The 18,534-nt window shown below is 61.4% G+C and overlaps 1 protein-coding gene across 15 annotated transcripts in view; it reads left to right on the forward strand.

Annotated features, from left to right (window-relative positions):
• Positions 1–220: 220 nt before the first annotated feature.
• Positions 221–18,534, forward strand: part of BIN1 (bridging integrator 1) — a gene marked incomplete at its 5' end in the record, with an annotated part of 57,232 nt that continues 38,918 nt past the window's right edge. For all 15 annotated transcript variants that reach the window (XM_079710318.1, XM_079710326.1, XM_079710329.1 and 12 more), the window contains one exon: positions 221–304. In XM_079710318.1, coding sequence (XP_079566444.1) covers positions 221–304 — 84 coding nt within the window. The remainder of the gene's footprint in view (positions 305–18,534) is intronic.

Consider the following 18,534-nt stretch of genomic DNA (forward strand, 5'->3'; position numbering starts at 1 on the left):
CCCCCTCCCTCCCCCTCCCTCCGCCTGTCCGTCCCTCCCACGGTCCCCGCGTAGCTCTCTAGCTCGCTTGCCGGGCGCACGCTCCGCCTCCGCCAGTCGGCTCGGCGGTCTAGTGCGCGGCGTGGAGCGGGAGCCCGGGCCGGACGCGCGGCCGGGGGCCGGGGCTGGGGGCTGGGGGCTGGGTAGATCGGCGCCAGCCACCGGGCAAGCCTGAGCCGCAATGGCTGAGATGGGCAGCAAGGGGGTGACGGCGGGGAAGATCGCCAGCAACGTGCAGAAGAAGCTCACTCGCGCGCAGGAGAAGGTGAGCGAGCCCGAGCCCCTGCAGCCGCGCCGTCCGGACACCTGTCCCCCACCCCCGCGCCGGGGGCTGGTCCTGACCCCGGGCCGGGCGCTGTCACCTCCAGACGAGCGCTGCCGAGGGCCTAGGGGGGTCCACAGGCTGCGCCCCCTGGCGCTCTGGGTGCCCTCTGCCGTCCGCGTCCTCCGTCTCCTCTCACCCCCGGCGGGGTGCAGGAGAGGGCGCAGCTGTTCCTTCACCCCACCCCACCCCCCACCCCCGCCGCTTTGTATCTTCGCGGCACCTCTGCAGAGGAGCGGCGGCCCCCGCTCTTCTCCGGGCGCGAGGTCCAGGCTAACCCCGCCCTGGAGGCCGAGGCCGGGAGGCTGGGAGGCGAGGTGGCGCCCCTAGCCCTCCGGGACCACTTGAGCCCTGCGGGCGGGGCCGGCGCTGGGGCGAGGGGTCCTGCCCCTTGTCCCCAGGGTCGCTTAGTTCCGGGAATCCCGAGGCTGCCCTTCTGCTCGCGGGTGCCTGCGCGCCGACTCCAGGCCTCTGAGCGCTTCCTGCGCCCGCCGTTCCCTCCTCTCCACCCGCCGCTCCACCTTCTGTCCCCGTGGGCCGAGGGAGGGGTTAGGTTTCCCTTCCCGAGAGGTGCCTGCGGCCTGGAAGCTCCGGCCCGGCTCCCGGGGAGCAGAGAGCTGCGCAGCCCTCGAGAGGTGCCCTCGCCGGAGCAGGGGCTTCGTGTTTCCGGCCGCGGGGGGAGAGGGTGGCGGCTCTGGCTTTGGGAGCCCGCGGCCGGGGTGGGGATCCGGCCCGGAGGAGGGGCGGCCAGCCGCCGGGGGTGTGGAGGGCCCCGCAGGAAACCCGACCCCTCGGCGCGGAGAGCCACTGTTTGCAGCCGGGGCTTCCCGGGGCCCTCGGACTGTGCAGGAAACGCAGGATTGGGCGGCAGGGGTCCGCGCCCGCCCGGCTTGCTATCCCTAGCCGCCTCTGGTTTATTGAATTGGATCACGCCAGCTGCTGACGCCACTTCCCCTGCCGACTCCAACTCTGAAATCTGAGATTGCAGAATCAGTGCTGCTGCCAGGGTGGCCCCCCAGTACTCCCCTGGCCGGGTCTGTCCCCTCTGCCGCCCGATCCCGGAGACCGGCCGGCCTTCCCCCGCCAGGCTTGTGGCTGTTTATAAACAATGACTTTTGCAGCTGAGACCTGCGGGCTCCCTAAGGATGCAGCCACGTGACAGCGGGGGTGGGGGTCGGGGTGAGAGCGGCGGCGGCCTCTGGACCTTCCCCCGCGCTTCCCTCCGAGTCCTGCAGCTCATCCTTGTGGTCCCGGGCTAAGGAGGTGGGGGGTTGCGTAGAGGGAAGGGCCCTCAGCCAGACTCCAGATCGGGCCTGTCCCAGCTGTCCTCCTCCCCTCCCCAGGGCGGGACGAGGGATTAGAGTACCACAGATAGCTGGCTGGGGGCTGGGAAGGCTTCAGCGCCCAGGTTGGCGGGAGGGGAGGGGCAGATGCCTCTGCCCTTGCTCCCCGCCCACGGCTGGGTAATCCATTTAGGTGCCTGGAGCAGGCAGCTCTGGGTCTAAGCCTGCTTCCTGCCCCTGAGGGGCTGAGGAAGATGAATGGGAAGCCTAGGGAAAGCTGAGGCAGTTTCCCTGCCCCCAATCCAGTGACGTCCTAGTCCTCCCCGGCTCCCCTTTGCTTTTGCTGTGTCCCCGTTGCCCTACTTGCCTTGTTTCTGCAGCAGCATTTTTCAGTAATTTCAGGGGCAGTAAGCATGGGCTGTATCCCCTCCGTGTACATGGCGAGAGGTCATCACTGACCCCACTGAGATGCCTCCTCTCCCTCCTTAGCCTCTGTTCTGTGGCCATGGGCAGTTGGTTGACAGCTGGTCAGCTGTGGATGCTGGCCTTGGCCAAGGGCTGGCCCTGCCCGAGCCTGAGCCTCATGGGACTGGAGTTGCTTAGCGCTATTGCTGTTCACTGCCCCGTGGGCTCTGGTTGGGAGGTCTTCCCCAGCGGAAGCCAGAGCAGCACCGCGGGCATCCTGGCCGAGTCTGGGAAAGTAGCCTCCCCTGCTGGCCCAGCTGCAGCCCCCTCCCAGGAGCCCGATGACTTGACCTACAGCAGTCTCTCCCCTCTGCCCTCCGGAGGCTCAGAGTCTGCGTTGCAGCCTGGGTGCCGCTGACCTGGCTATCTCCTCGGCCATCTTCAGGTGGCCCTCAGGACCATGTCTAACTCGCAGTGTCAGTGGTCTCATAGGCACCCAGCCCCCGGCCCCACCTCGCCTTGGTCAAATCTATGAGTAAAGGGGCAATTCCAGTGGTCCTGTTGCCACGGCAGGGTATTTCCTGAGCAGGGACAAGCAGGCGCTTGGGCAGAGGGCCTAGGTTGTATCTGCATAGGGGGAAGGGCCCCCACCTCTCCTCTTCTTTTCCGCACGCTCGAATTCCCCCCGTGTCTTCTCTGCCCAGTCGTCCACCAGGATTCAGAGGGGGACGGTGAGGTGTGGGAGAGCTTGCCCGCTGGTGCCTGCGGAGCCAGCTCTCCTGTCTCCCAGCTCAGTGACTCCCCGCTGGGCCCTGGCATTGCCCATTGACCCGGCAGCATCCACCTCTGGTCTGGGTGCTCCCTGGGGCTTGAGCAGATCCGTGTGGGCACCCAGCATTCACCTGGCCCCAGCAGGTGCAGAGTGACTGTTATGAAAAAACAAGGGCGTTTGGGGGCTTGGCTTGGGAGCCCTGACGCAGGCTCTGGGTGAGCCGATTTGTCCCGTGTGTGCTCCTTGGCCTTCCCTCATTCAGCGAATCCTGCCTGCGCCTGGACCTGTGCTGTGTGCCTGGGCCTGGGCTGAGCCCGGGGTGCTGCGGGGAGCAGGGTGCACGTGGCTCTGGCCGGCGTGGATCTTACTGTCGTAAGGTCCTGAGGCCTCTGGCCCTGGTGTGAGGAGGGCGTGAGACCACAGCGGAGGGCTCCCCGTGGTCCGCCAGCCCAGCATGGCACTGTCAGCGCTCACCTCCCAGCCCCCAGCTGCCCCCAGGGTGCTCGGGTGCAGAGTATGTGCCTGGAGTTCGGACCCGGGTACCATGAGGTCATCTTCCCGTCGCGTTTGGCTTGTCGGATCCTCTATAAATGACTCTGTCCATTTTGGGGCCTCAGTAGGTGGCTGGGCAGAGCCAAGTTGGGGTGGAGCCTGGGTCAGATGACAGAGGAGATTAGGGCTTGGTGGGCTGGGTCCCTGGGGTGATGGGACGGTCGGGGAGAAGGGACAGTGAGGTGGGGGTACGCTCTGGCCTGCTTGCCCCAAGGTCCACTGCCCAGAAGTCCTCACGGGGTGTGCGTGAGAGAGGCCGGCCTGTGCTGGTGGAGCCGGGTCCGCGGAAAGGCGCAGGGGAGGAGGCTCTGCCCACTGTCTGCGCCCCCGACCCCACCCCACCCCCGCCACTGGCCCAGGCTGCTGGGAGTGGGGAAGCCTGGCCCCGAGGGGCAGGGCCTGGGGCTGTCCGTGCAGGGAATAGCACTGGCGTGTCACAGCAGATCCTCCCTAGAGGGAAGGTGCAGTGGCAGTTATTTATAGGACCCCGACACACGGCCACGATGGGGCCACGCTCATCTGGGTGGTCAAGGTCTCCCGTGCCGTAGCCATGGAGGCCTCCTCAGTAGGAGGCAGGCCTTTGCAGCCAGTTCTTATGCTCACAGTGGCCTTGAGAGTAGCCACGCCACACAGAGGGCAGGGGGCAGGGAGCCCGCCGGGTCTGCTGGACGGCCTCTGAGGCCCCGGGCCCCGGTCAGCAGTGGCTCTCCCCGGCCCCGACTTTGCACTGTCCTCCCGATCGGGGTGTCTCTCTCGCCCCTGAGTGTCCTCTCTCTCGTCCCCTCCCATGTTGGCTTTGCCTCCGTCCCTCTGTACCTCCCTGCGCTGTGTCCCTTTCCTCTGATCTTACACAAGCGTTTCTGCACCTCTCCGGGCTCGGATCAGCTTCTCCCTGGACCCGAGTTATTTATGTAGACGGTTCATCTTGCCGGCACTGGCGAGAAGGCTCCTGAGCTAGGCGTCATCTCTGGGTGGGGTGTTTCTGGGGGCTCGGTGGACGTTTGGCTGAGGCCTGTGGGTGTGGGGAGGTTGCAAGCGTGACCTCCAGACTTCCTGGGCCCCGGCGGGCTGGGGTGGGCTGGGCCTCATCCCACTCCGTTGAGTCTGCTGGCTCGTGGCAGGGCCCAAAGCAGGCAGAGGCTGTTATGCCCAGGTCGGCTCACTGGGCTGTCTGGGGCCTGGGGGAGGTGTTCCCTGGGGTGGGGGAGGCAGCTGTGGGTCAGGGTGCCTGTGGAGTGGGGGAGTGAGCTGCTGGTCACCCAGGGAAGGGGTGGGGTGTGTTGGGAGCGGAGAGGGGCGCCTGGGCCGTAGATTTGGGTTGGATATGACCAAGTCTTGAATGTCGGTGGGATCTGTGGATCCTGTGGACTCTCAGAGAGGCTGAGGCCTCAACTCTTCACCCTCCTTCTTCGCAGATGACCTCGCCGTGTCCCCTTCTCACCTTCGCTCTCTGGCATTGCCCACGCCCTTGCTCCTGGAGGAGGCCATCTCCGTCCAGCTCGCCCCTTACCAAGTTGTGCTTCTGTGCCCCCTGTTTCTGCCTTAGCCCGGCCTTGCCTGGGCTTTTGCCATGAGGTTCTAGAATCCCTGGGTCCTACCCAGGGGCGTGTCAGAGACAGAGCCCGGGCATGGGCTCGGCAGGCAGCAGGTGGGGATCCTGGGTTCCCCTGACCAGCCAGGACCTTGGGCAGATGGCAGGACCCTCCTGAGCCCAGTTCCTTCATTTATGAAGTGGGGGTAATACTGGTTCCCCTTCACACGCCTGTTGTGGAGAGTAGGGCCTCGGACAGCTGCCCGTCACACAGCAAGTGCTCAGTGGGCAGAGCCGCACGATGACCCGGAGACCTCCCTCCGCGCCAGGCCCTCGTCCCAGCCCTTCTCCCTGGAGTGTTCATTACAGGCCTCTGCAGACAGCTAATCCCTGCTGAGCCCTTGACGGATCAGGGTTTGTAATGTTGTCCCAGCCCACGGTGGTATGTGTGCGTGTGTGTCTGTGTCTGTGTCTGTCTGTGTGTGTGTGTGCAGAGGAGTGGCGTGTGGCGGGGGAGGGAATTGCACAGTTCTGGGGTTGGGGTGGGAACTGGACTCATCTGCACGTAAATCCGGTGGCCCTGGGTAAGTGTTCCCCCCTCTCTGGGCTTCACTCTGGCCATCCGTAAAGTGATCACGGGGTTTGCTTCTTCATTTACTTGGAAAACCCACTGTGTGCTGGGCACCATCTTGGTTCTGTAGGGCTGAGCAAAATCAAGCCCCTGCCTGCCTGGAACTGACATCTTGCTGGGGGAGACACTCAAGAAACGAAAAGTCTGGTGGCAGGTAGATGCAAGAGCAGGGCAGCTTTTCCTCCGTGGACTGTGATGGCTCAGATCAGCCTTTCCTGAGCATTCCAGGGCCGGGCGCTCACATGGTGCAAGGGATTGGTTTGGGGAGAGGCTGACCGAAGCTTCTGGCTCCAGGTGAGAGGGCATCTGGGGGATGATGCCTTCCTGTTTGATGTCACCCTGCTATGTGGTTTTCTAAAGCTCTTTTTTTTTTTTTTTTTGCGTGGCATGCGGGATCTTAGCTCCCTGACCAGGGACCGAACCCGCGCCCCCTGCGTTGGAAGCATGGAGTCTTAACCACTGGACCGCCAGGGAAGTCACTAAAGCTCCTTTTTTGGCAAGTCTCCTTTTGGGATTAAAAATACAAAGAAAAGGACACCAGAGCTGAAGGGCACTGACAGTGCAGGCCAGGGCTGCTTTGTGGGCGGGGCTCTCACCCAGGATGTAAGAGGAGGTGGGAGGGACCAATAAAAGAGGAGGAGGGAGACACCAAAGATGGCCCAGCCCGGGGAGGACCACTTGAAAGAGTTTCACATCAAGCAGCAACTCAGGGTAGTGGCGACCACTCTCTAGGGAGCTGGGTTTGAATCCCTTCCCACACGGTACTACCTTTGGGCAGGTCACATTGACCTCTCTGAGCCTCAGTTTCCTCACCGGAAGTCAGTGGTGAGAGCCACGGAGAATGCTGTGTGGACTAAATGGACACAAGTGAGGGGCAGGACTGGTGGTTCTTGTGCCGGGGACGGGGCATGCCTCATGGGACCTGGCTGGCACCTGGGGCTCCTGGGGCCTCCCCAAAGAGGCTGCCACCTCCCAAAGAGGCCACATGGCTCTGGACCGGGCAGTGAAGCTGGCTTAGTGCCAAGGGCTGGCAGGGGTCAGGGCTGGGGAATTGAGAAGAGAAAGGCAGGCTCTTCCTGTCCCAAGGGAAGCCTTTGTCAAATATTAACTTAAAAATAACCTGGTTTGGGGGCTTCCCTGGTGGCGCAGTGGTTGAGAGTCTGTCTGCCGATGCAGGGGACGTGGGTTCGTGCCCCGGTCCGGGAAGATCCCACATGCCGCGGAGCGGCTGGGCCCGTGAGCCATGGCCGCTGAGCCTGTGCGTCCGGAGCCTGTGCTCCGCAATGGGAGAGGTCACAGCAGTGAGAGGCCCGCGTACCGCAAAAACAACCAACCAAACAAACAAACAAACCTGGTTTGTTGCACACCTGCTGAGTGCCAAGTGCTTGGTGAAAATTCTCATCCTCACTGCAAGCAGGGGAGGTCATTATGATACCCATTCAGGAGATGAAGAAACTGAGGCTCAGAGCAGTGGTGTGACTTGCCCATGGGCTGTCCTGGTCCACTGTCTGGGGTGCTACCTCTCCCTTGGTGACTAGGCCCTCAGGCCAGGGGGGAAGGCCCAGATCATGCAAATAAGATGCGGATCTCTATCCAGGAGGGAAGGCCTGTCTGGGGGGGCGGGGTGTCATTTGACAGATTTTGGTCCCAAGACCTTCCCCACCATTAAATTAGATCTGGGGCTGTTTGTCTGCCCCTGGGTCCCCACGTGGGGTCTAAGCTTATACTTTGGGATGTGGCCTTTCTGTTTTGGGGGTGTTTGGTGGGCCCTGGGGTGAGGGGACAGCCTGGGGTTTCCTGAGGCAAGTCTAGGGACAGGAATTCGTACCTGCAAGTGAGGACAAATGAGGTGATGTGTGTGTGTTTTCCCAAATATGAAAGCTGCATCCGCTTTACTCAATATAAAGGAACACCCTTTATGCTGAGATTGTATCTACTTTTGTTCATATTGTTGCAACAGTGTTTCTTTTATGAAATGATGGTAGTTCTGGTAGTTTCTTAATGTTTTGGGGGAGGAAATAGTCATAATGCTGACCGCACCCCCCCTCCCCGCAAAACACACACGCACACATACACACACAGTGGCCGAAAAACACACGCACACGTACACGCACACACACACTGGGAAGATTTTCCTGGTGTGGAATCTAAAAGTCTGGGGCCCAGTGCCCTGGGGCAGTTTGCTGCCCACCCTGTGGACTGGCCGCCTGGAGCTGGGGTGTTGTTGGCTGCTCTCCTGGGTCCAGGCTTGAAGCAGGCCCGTGGTGGCCTGGGGCAAGCCCCCTAGAATATCTGCTCCACAAGGGTGGGTCCTGCCTGCTGCGGTAGCTGTGGTGCCCCCAGCCCTGCACACAGTAGGTGCTCAGTGCTTCCTTGTTGACCGGATGCTTGGATTCTGCAGGCAGGTAGAGGCAGGCTGATGGCTGGCAGAGGCCCGGGAGGCCCTGGGTTCAGGGTGTAGGGTGGGAGGGGGAAGGGCGATGTGGCTGCTGGATTTCAGGCGCCCAGAGAGCACAGGAGGCATCAGAGCCCAGGTCTTGGGGTCAGGTGCAGGGGGCGCATCCGGCCCTGGCACAGGCCATTCCGAGGGACCCCTGGGCATCGCTGCTTAGAACCTTCTCCGGCAGTAAAATGTCTCAGGGCTGTGATGGTGCTACCCTGAGCCTGGGGCTGCTGTGCTTGGGCCCAGACACTCGAGTTCTCAGGAGTGGGCTGGGGTCCTGCTGGGGAGCCCTCCTTGGCTTCAGGCCAAATGCCAAAGAAGGGTTGGCCTGGGCTGTCTGCAGAGGTCCTCTTCCGACCTGAGAAAGCTTTGAGGTGACCGGGGTGCAGGGGATCCCTGACCTGGGGGTCTGTGTGATTTGCCAGACCTGAGACTCACTGCTGCCCTCAGACCCACTTGGGCTTGCTCTCAGCTGGGCCTCTTCCCTCTGCCTCCTGGACCTCACCCTCAGCCCCAGTCCCTGACCCCAGGTCCCAGTGCCACGGCAGATGGGGTGGGATTGGGGCCACAGCACTGGTGGAGGGTGGGTTTGGAGCCTCGGGGTGGGCGTCGGCCTTGGGTGCTGAGACCCGTCCATGGTGCTCCTGGAAGTGGGCATTTGTGCCCTGTCCCCCCCATGCTGTGCCTGGGGTGACCGGCTGGGTCTCTGTTGCTGTCTCTGCTCTGTGGACAGGGAGCGAGCTTGCAGACATCTCTGCCTCTGCAGTGCAAGGCCGCAGTAAGGCAGGGGCTGAACCCCAGGGGCTGGGAGTGAGTGGGCGGCAGCCAGCAGCAGCCACCGCATTGCTGGGGGGAGGGACTTGTCACTGTTGTCACTGCCAGTGGAGCTGGGGCTCTCAGGCCCCAGAGGCCCTGCAAGCCCCCCCGCCCCCATCCTGGAGCCTCCAGGGCACCTTTGTAGGGACATCAGAGCTGGCTCCTCGCTTTAGATGCCTGGACTTCTGGCGCTGAATTAGCTCTTCTTCCACTTGTCATTCTCTCCTTCGTGGCCTGCCCATTGTGGGCCAGAGGGCTGAGGTCTGAGGGCACTGGGAGGAGAAGAACTGGCCCCTGCCCTCCAGGAGCTCCCAGCCCCACAGCCAGTGCCCATCACAGCACTGGGACGAGGTGAGGGGAAGGACACTGGGGTCCTGAGGAAGCCTCCCATCAGGCCTGAGCAGTCAGGGAAGACTGCTTGGAGGAAGTGGCATCCCCTCTTGAGGGAGTGAGCTGGGTCAGGTTAGAATCCAGCTGTGCCCAGGAAGGTCCGGGGTCGGGGGTCTGGGGCAGGGCTGCCATCCTGGAGTCCACTCCGTCAGGGCTGGGGTCACAGCCTTCCTCCTCCCAGTATGGGCAAACCTGCTTCTCTCTGTTTTGAGGCCACAAGGTGACACTGCGGAGGGGATGACACTGCTAAGCCTGTCGAACTGGGAGGGGTCAGTGGGCCAGCTCACCCCTGTTCAAGGCACCCCAGTGTGCTCCGCCCTTTGAGGCCAGACCAGATGGCCAAGTGGGGGTCCCCTAGGTCTTGGATCAGAGCCAGGGAGGGTCCTCAGAGGATGAGGGGTCATGCCAGCTGGTGGGAACGGTGGCTCGGAGCGCAGACTGCAGGGTGAGGAGTGGATGACAGTAGGTAGCATTGTGTGGATGAGTCTCAGGGCCAGCGGCTGGCTGGTGAGGGGTCCAGGGCTCCACCCAGGCCTGTGCTTGAGGAGCTCTGCAGGGGCCGTGGGGCCGGAAGGCGGCTGGGGTGACGGGAGCGCCTTGCCAGCTCTTTTTCCGACAGCTGCTGCTACTTTCTTTGGACCTTTTGGTCACCTCGGCCTCTCCCCAGGACTGCGACCAACATGCTGGAGCCCTGGCGAGCCGGGTCCCGTCGTTGGGCACTGAGGGCAGACCTGGCCCAGGGAAAGCTGGGCCGAGGGGTCTCCCTGCTGCTCCCGCCCCGGCCCCATGTGGCCGCCCCTACTTCTCTGCTCTGAGACGGCATCACCTCTCTCAAGATGCATCCTCCAGCCTGTCAATAACTATCTTGGGGCCAGATGTGGATGATGGAGTGGATGAGGGTGCTGAACTGAGCCCTGGATCCCTGGCAGGTGGGCAAGAATCAAAGAGAGACTGAACAAGGGAAAGGGAGGAAGGAGGTTGGGGTGAGTGCGGGAGAAAGACAGACCTGGGCAGAGAGAAGGGAGCATGACCCCAGTGACCACCCACCCGCTCTGGGGTCCTGGGCAAGTTGTGCCCTCTCTGAGCCCCTATTTCCTCCTCTGTAAACGGGAATGGGAGTTCCTGCCCACGGGCTTGTGGAGAGGGTCCAGGAGGAAGGAACATGATCAGTGCCCAGTGCCTGGTGGTGGTGGAGGAAGTGATGCGCTCAGTGCCTGGGTGGGGAGGACGCACAGGTTTTGTCTCAGGGAGCATCTTGGGGAACCCCTGGGAACCCACAGGTAGGGACCATTCTGGCTTTTGTGTTCTGATGACCAGATTCTTGAAATTGAACTGCAGTGCATTTTTGTTTCCTTTTTTTTCCTGCATAGGCTGAAAACACTAAATCGGGAGGGGTGGTGTTGCCTCTCCCAGGAGGGAAGCCAGAGCCCCCCTGAGCCGGAGCTTGATTGAATGGATGGGGGGAGGGCATACAGTTCCAGGTGGGCTGGGTTGAGGGGCCTAATGAGGGGAGGGACCTGGGGACATAGGTGAGGGGTCTCCCATCATTCATTCATTCGTTCATTCATTCGAGGAACTCAATGCATAGCAGAAAGAGCCGGGGCTTGAGAGATGTGGGTTGAACCCTGGCTCGGCTGCTGAACCTCAGTTGCCCACCTAGGAGCTGGGAAGCATGAGATGCCCCTCCCAGTGAGGTAAGGTGAACTCCAGGACTCCTGTAAGTGATAATGGTGGAGCTGAGTTCTGCTGGGTCCAGCTGGGTCTGGATGATTCTGGAGGGGAGGTCAGGGTTAGCATCTCCATGGCATTTTGTGGTTTACTGAGAACCCTCCCACCTGCTGTGTTTCATTTGTTCCTCTCAGTGATTTATGAGGTTGGCGGGACTGGATTATGGTTCCACTTGGCAGATGAGAACACTGGGGCTCAGGGAAGCCCTGGGATTTCCTCCCTCCCAGTCTTGGACTTGGCCCCAAGTTGGCCTTTCCTGGGAGTTGCCACCGCCATCCCTGAGCTGGGAGAGGGTGGTTGGAGGATGCTTGGAAGAGATTATTGTAGTGCAAATGTGAATGCTGAAATGTTTTCCATTAAAAATCAGTGGGTGGGGGGCTACGCTGATGGCGCAGTGGTTGAGAGTCCGCCTGCCGATGCAGGGGACACGGGTTCGTGCCCCGGTCCAGGAAGATCCCACATGCCGCGGAGCGGCTGGGCCCGTGAGCCATGGCCGCTGAACCTGCGCATCCGGAGCCTGTGCTCCGCAATGGGAGAGGCCACAACAGTGAGAGGCCGGCGTACTGCAAAAAAAAAAAAAAAAAAAAAAAATCAGTGGGTGGGGACTGCCTTTGTGGGGCGAACACCTGGGGAGCATTGTGTGTGTGTGTGTGTGTGTGTGTGTGTGTGTGTGTCGTGTGTATGGGGGAGGGGTGCTGGCCTGCTAGAGGAGAAGGTGACCCTGCAGAGCCACCTTGGGACTTTCCACATGGCCCCTGGGATCCCCCATGACTCCACCAGGCAGGTGGAGGAAACTGGCTTCATGCAGGTATCCCAGAGGGTCAGGGTCCGATGTGGAAGGAACTGTCCTGACTTGACTCCCAGGGGGAGCCTCAGGTAGAGAGAGACCTGGGTGCAGATTGAAAACAGAGTTGGGAAGGGAGGGGAATCCCACGGGCGGGGGAGGGGCGGGGAGACTAGGAGGAGTTAATGGCCGGGAATACAAGTGGAGTCGATCTAAACGGAGAAAGAGAATCCACAATTAATAGGGTGCATTTGCTGAATCTGGGACAGGATGAAAATATTGTTGTTTGAAATATAAACTAAGCCAGGAGCTAGTTTATAAGGGGTGTGTGTGTGTGTGTGTGTGTCCGCCACCCAGGCCTCCTGGTGGAGGGGACCATGGGCCTGGCAGGGGCCACAGCCAAGGGGGAGGGGGGGTCCTGGGCCTTTCCTGTGGGCCTCTGGGGCGGTGCTGTCCTGGGTCTGGTGGACCAGGTGGGGGCCATCCTGGTACTGCACTGAGGAAGCTGCCTGCGTGGGTGCAGGGCTGCAGGGCCGCCTGGGAGAGCTGAGTCAGCGCCCTGGGAAACCCATGGCCGGCAGCAGGACAGAACCTGATGCCTGCGTCCCAGCTTTGAGTCAGTGCACCGGCGGGTCACGCTGTCCCACTGTGTGCGCTGTGGGTGGAGGTGAGAGGCCAGGAGGGGCCACACCCACATCCTGCAGCCTGCTAGTGCTCTCTGGAGCCACGTGGCGGGGATGGGGAGGCAAGGCTGTCAGCACACCGGAGACCCAGGACCCGAGCTCCTGCCCCCCGCCTCCACGGGGGACTTGGGCCAGTTACTCCACCCTTCTTATTTCGATTTGCTCTTCCATACAGTGGGGTGACTGTCCTCCCTGCTAGACCCGAGTCTCCAGTGGTGGAGGCTGGTCCCGCTGTGAATGTGTGATCCTGACACCCGCACACAGTAGGCGCTTAATGCTGAGTTGGGGTGTGAGGCTCCCGTGCACGAGGGATGGAAAAGGCTTCTCGGAGCATCTTACACAGCGTGGCAGGTGGAAGGCCCATGTTCAAATCCTAGCCCTGTTCCTACCAAGCCCTTGACCTTGGGCAAGTTACCTGTCCCCTCTGAGCCTCGGTTTCCCCGCGTGTGAGGATTTAACGGGGGAAGAGGTGTCTCCATTTCACAGCCGAGGACACTGAAGGTTGGGGTTCCAGCTCTCGGGTGGGGTGGGGGTACTGAGGCGCCTTGGCGGGCGTGGGGTGTTCAGCTGTGCCCATGCCCTCCATGTGTGTCCAGTTGGGCCATCCTGCCCAAGTCCGGGCCAGCCTTGGCCCAGCAGTGGTGGAGCCATCCAGGCTCAGCTTGGGATCCAGATGGTGAGGCCTCGGGGGAGGAAGGCAGGGGAAGGTGTTGCCCAGAGAGGGCCCGGCAGGGGCCAGGTGACACTGTGGACCCCTTCCCACCACTTTTAGGCCTCCCCCGACCCCTATTCCCTCTCCCTGTAAGCAGCAGGAGTCTCTTCCAGCTTTTAGATGCCCCAGAAGTGTCCAGAGCTGCAGCATGGGCTGGCCAGGAGCCGACCTCCCGGGGTCTGGGGCTGGGCGTCCACCCCAGGCCATGCCCTACGCTGCTCGTTTCCGCTCTCCTCCTTTGGCACATTTTGGGTTTTTTTTAAAAAAGAGGTGGGTAACTCTGACTGGCAGCTCAGCTTTCCCTTACTGTTGAACTGTGTTTCTCCTGGGAAAGCGGGCCCTGGGGGAGGAAAGGGACAAGTGGGTGTGAGCAACCTCCGCAGCAGGCCCCGACGGTGAGCTGGCACTGGCTGTGATTTCTGGGGGCCAGGGCCCTCTTTTGTGGGTGGGTGTGGGGAGTCTCTGCTACCCCTCCGTGTCCACACTGCCTGAGCTCTTCTCAGGGAGGGACGTGGGTCAGACCCTGAAGGCCTCCTTAGCAAGATAGACTCCAGGGCTGATGCCCTGCTGCGACCCTGGGAAGTCAGAGACGGAGGGGCCTTTTGCGCTCACTTGGTCCTTACCTCCCGCCTTTCAGGGTAGAGGTGGGACCCTGGGTGGTGACCTGCCCAGACCTCTGGCGGCCCCTGCATTGTCCCCTGTGGTCTCCGGGCTGGGAAGGGGAGGCCCCAGCTCCTGTCCACCGTGTGCTGATTTCCTGCGTCTGCTGGGCTGGGAGGACCAGTGCCTCCCCCTCAGGCCCCTCCCTGCCCACCTTATTTCTCTACCCGGCCCCAGCTCAAGACCAGTGGTGCAGGGTTAGCAGGAGGGACCCTGGGGAAGCCCCTTTGCCCACTGGCAGTCAGCGCCTCTGCCAGGGCCGGGGCCGCCACCGGACTCCCACTCTGGGCCCCTCTCGTTTCCCGCACCCTGGTCTTCGCCCTTGCTCTGACTATGCTCCCTTCCAGCCCCTCCCAGCCCCCTCGCAGCCTGCCCCCAGCCCCTGCTCTAGTGGAAAGCAGTGGCACTGGCCCTGCCCCTGGGCTGGGAGCAGGACCCCCCTCTTCTGCTCTGGGGCCCTGTACCAGTGAGTCCCCAGCCTTTGATTCTGCATCTGCAAAGTAGGGTGTCCTCACAGGTAGTGGCAACTTGGAATCAGGCCAGGGCTGAGTTAGGGGAGCCCTTAGGACAGCTCCCGGGCAGCTGAGGGCCTGGGAGGGACCACAGGGCGGGGATGGGGAGAGGTGGGGGGAGGGAGGAGGGAGCCGGCCCTCCCCTGTGCTGTGTCTTGGGCAGGGCGTGTGTCTGCACTTGGCAGGACGGGGTGGAGCTATTTAAAGTGGACTCTGGGCATCAACTCCTTTGAGTGACAAAAATAACAACAATAACCAAAATAAAAGCACTAACATGTTGGGGAAAAATACCACATGTCTTATGTCCTTTAGGTACTCTTTAATAGTTCCAGGTTCACAGATGTGGCCATGGAGGATTCCGAGTGGTAAAATGAATGAATAGCCTGGTTGCACATTTAGGCCAAACAGACATAGGCAAAGGGCTGAGGGCATTCAGAGGAATAAGTGAAGCCTTGTGCCTGGGGTGGGGGTCAGGGAAGGCTGCCTGGAGGAGGTGATATGAAGGGCCGGCTTGGCCTGGCGTCAATAGGGAAGTGGTTCCCTGATGAATATCGTGGAGGTGGCCCTGGTCCTGCCCTGGTCAGACCTTTGCTTGGCCCAGGCAGGTGGGTGGAGGGGAGACTTTCACCTCCCCTGTCCTGGCTCTGGCTCTGTGCTCTGCTGAGTTGGGGGCTGGGCTCATGCCTTGCTGCTTTTCCACACAGGCTGTTCCCCCAGGGAGCCCAGCAAGCAGCTGATGAGGGGCTGGTGGGAGGTGGCTGGGCTGGAGAGTCCACCCCTCTGCTGATGGCCGGCGTCGTGGCGCCTGGGGCTGAGAATAGCACCCACACTCGCATGGAGGGGACAGGTGGGCCGGCGGTGGCTGGGGGTGGGTGGTGCTGACGTCTCTGAACAGGTGGCATGGAGGGCTGGGCGCAGGGCGGGGCTGTGCGCGTCCTCCGCTGGCCCCACCCAGCACGGATGCAAGTGGCCGGCGGCGGGTGACCTTGTGGCTGGGAGCCCTCCCTGACCCCTCTGTAGAGTGGGCGGCATCCTGGGCTCAGCGCTGGGATGTCAGATAGCAAGGCCCATCAGGGCTGCCTGTGGGTCGTCAGAGGCCAGTACTCTGAGCCGCTGTTTGGGCTCCAGGGGGCCTTTACCAGTTTACCCTTTTACCAGGGGTCAGGGTAATGGTGGTGGGGCTGGCAGGGCCCCTGCAGAGCCAGGGGGAGGAGGCTGCTGAGGGGGGTGGGACCAGGAGCCGGAGGTGGGCTGGCTGCCCTGCAATGCTGTGTGTAAGCCCGAGTGAGTCATGGCAAGCAGGTGCTTGGGGCGCCAGGCACCAGGCACAGGAAAGGGATGTGTGGGCCGGGGGGGTGGGGGTGGAAGGGAACGAGGTGGCAGCGGCTGCTAGAGCTTTCTGGCTTGGGTGGGAGGAATCCCAGGTCAACCTAGGGGTAAAGGGACAGGGAGAAGCCAGCCCCTGCTCTGTGCTGGACCCTCTTAGCTACACAGCCCCACTTCATCCTTATACCCCCTTGAGGTCTTGGCTGGGTTTGCTGATGGTGCTCAGGGCTCAGAAAGGTGAGCCCTGGCCCCCTGGCCTCCCCGCATCGGAAGCGGTCCAGAGCCGGAAGTGCCCCTCCTGCCCTTCCCTTCCCTTCTCTCAGCTGCTGTCCAGACCAGACACGGAGCTGGTCACCACCCTGAGCTGTTGGCCAGGGGTGGGAGCCACTGAGGGGGCCGGTGGGTGGGGAGGGAGAGCAACAGGAACCCAATGATGGGGCCTGTCCTGGCTGCACCAGGGGTCCTGGCTGTCCCTCCCTGCCTTCCCGACACCTCTGGGGACCTCAGACTCTCTGTGACCCCCAGGTGTCCCCACCTCGGGTGATTCAGGCTCCTTCCCTCTTGTTGCTCAAACCTGGCGCCCCCCTCAGCTTTCTCCCTGTCACCCCATCCTTGAGCACTTCTCGCCATTTCCTGTCTTGGCCCTGAACTATCATGGCCTCTCACCTGGGTCACTGTAGTCACCCAGGTGGGCTCCCTGCTCCAACCTGCTCTGCAGTCTGTTCCCACGCAGCAGCCTGGTGGGTTTAAACCTGTGGGTCAGATCACAGCTCTCCAGAGCCTCCTGCTCCCCGCTGGAGTTTCAAAGCCCTGTGGCCTGGCCCTGGCTGCCAAGGCAGTTGGTGCAGTGGTTGGAGGGTCTAGCCTCTGGAGCCAGGCTCGGGGTTTGGATCCTAACCACCCTGCGGGCTGGCTGTGTGACCCTGGGGAGTTTTTAAGGCAGTGCCTCAGTTTCCATGTCTGCAAAGTGGGGATAATAATAGCACTTCCTTCCATGTGAAGGGCTCGGCACCTGTGTTGCAGGGCATCTTCCTCCTACGCCTGCCCTCTTGCCCTCTTTCACACTCTGGCCTGCTCTTCCCACCCCAGGGCCTTTGCACTTGCTGTGCCCTCTGCCTGGTGTGGTCTCGCTCCTTCATCAGGTCACAGAGGTCACGTCCCTGAACACCGCCCTCTCCGTGCCCTGCTGTGTGTCTGTTCAGAGACTTACATCGCCACTGGACATGCCTCCCCCTTGGAGCACCGGCCCTTCCAGGGCGGGGGGCCTTGCTCTGTGCCCTGGAGAACACAGCCTTCCAGGCTGGGGGAGGGCATCCCAGATGAGCCAAGCCTCAGCTCCAGTCCCAGCCCATACAACCCAGGGGCCAAATCCCCAAGTCCAGGGGCGGTGACTCCTCCATTGCATCCGAGCTGTGAGGGCCAAAATCACTTGGGGGTCCCTGAGGAGGGAGCAGTTTGGGCCCACCCCGAGAAGTTGGTGAAAAGTCCCTTTCTTCCACTGGAGGGTGGGCTGGGTGGGGTGAGGGCTAGAGGGGGAGGTCTGGACAGTTGGGTGATGCTTGATTGTGGAAGGGAGTGGCCTTCCCCTCTGGGTGGTCCTGGCCCTTCCAGAAGCTCTCCTACCCACATGGAGGCCTGTTTCTGGTTCTGGTTCCGTGGACATCCAGGAATGGGCTCAGACTGGCGGGTGGTTCCTGAGGGGAGGGGAGCCAGTCATGACCAAGCCTGGGCCCCCTCCTGTGCCCCCTTGGGGCTCCAGGGCACCCCATGTGGGCTGACCCCCTCCCAATTCCTCCCATATGGAAAGGGGCTCCTTTAGAGCCATTTTGTTTGGGAACCAATGGCCAGGTTCAGATTCTAGCTCCTGTTTACTTAGCCCTGAGACCAGGGGCATTAGGCCTCAAGTTTTTGTGTTTTTTTTTTTTCTTTCTACAACATATTTTTATTAATTTACTGCCTGATAGTTATCTATAATACCTTTTTTTTTTTTTGGCCACGCCACGTGGCATGAGGGATCTTAGCTCCCCGACCAGGGATGGAACCCAGGGCCCCTGCAGTGGAAGCGTGGAGCCCTAACCACTGGACCGCCAGGGAAGTCCCAGGCCTCAAGTTTCCTCATCTGAATACCTCCCTCTCATGGGATTTAGCGAATGCTTGTAAGGCTCTCGGGAAGCGGCTGCGTCTGATCTGTGACAGCCTCCGCCCCGCACCCCCCAACCCCTTCCCCATCCCAACTTCGGCCCCTGCTGCCTCTGATCCCTGGTGCTCTGTTAGGGGCTGTTCCAGCCTCCTCCACCCACCGCAGCCCACCCTAGCCTCCTCTGGGGTCTGGGTGGCCCTGCTCTGGCTTCTGGCCACTGGCTTATCTGCTGAACAGGCTGGAATTTCAGGCTTCCTGGGAGGGGAGGGGAGAAAGGAGAGGAGGGCAGGGTTTCTTGGCTGGAATCATCTGGAAACTCCTTACCTGGGAGTAAGTCAGTAAGTAAGCTGGTTTCGGCCAGACTGTCGTATTTCAAGGCGCTGTTGTGGGTCTGACATACATGGCGGCCAAGTGTTTGTGTACCAGTTAAGGACGTAAAAAAAGAAAACCAAACATCACTTTTCACTCTCGCCAGTATTTCTAAAGGAAAGGAAGAATCACTAAAAGAGGAAGGAGATAATTTTAGAGTGACAGTTTCCCAAGAGAGGCCCGTTGGCTTCCTTAGTCGGTCAGCCGTTCTTACCAGGGCCCACAGAAAAGGATGATGAGTCTCCGTGGACTGGTGTCAGGGGATAGCGACTTCCAGAACATGAGGACTTGTGAAGAAAAATAGATCACCGAGTGGGGTGGGGCCCTGGCGCTTCAGGGAGGCTTGGGAGGGGAACCTGGAAATGTTTTTCAGTTTTGTATTTCATTGCAAACATGTTTGCAAACTTTGCATTCTAATACACAATCTGTGCCGCTT

The sequence above is a fragment of the Hyperoodon ampullatus genome (assembly GCF_949752795.1).
Source record: "Hyperoodon ampullatus genome assembly, chromosome: 8".
Lineage (NCBI taxonomy): Eukaryota > Metazoa > Chordata > Mammalia > Artiodactyla > Ziphiidae > Hyperoodon > Hyperoodon ampullatus.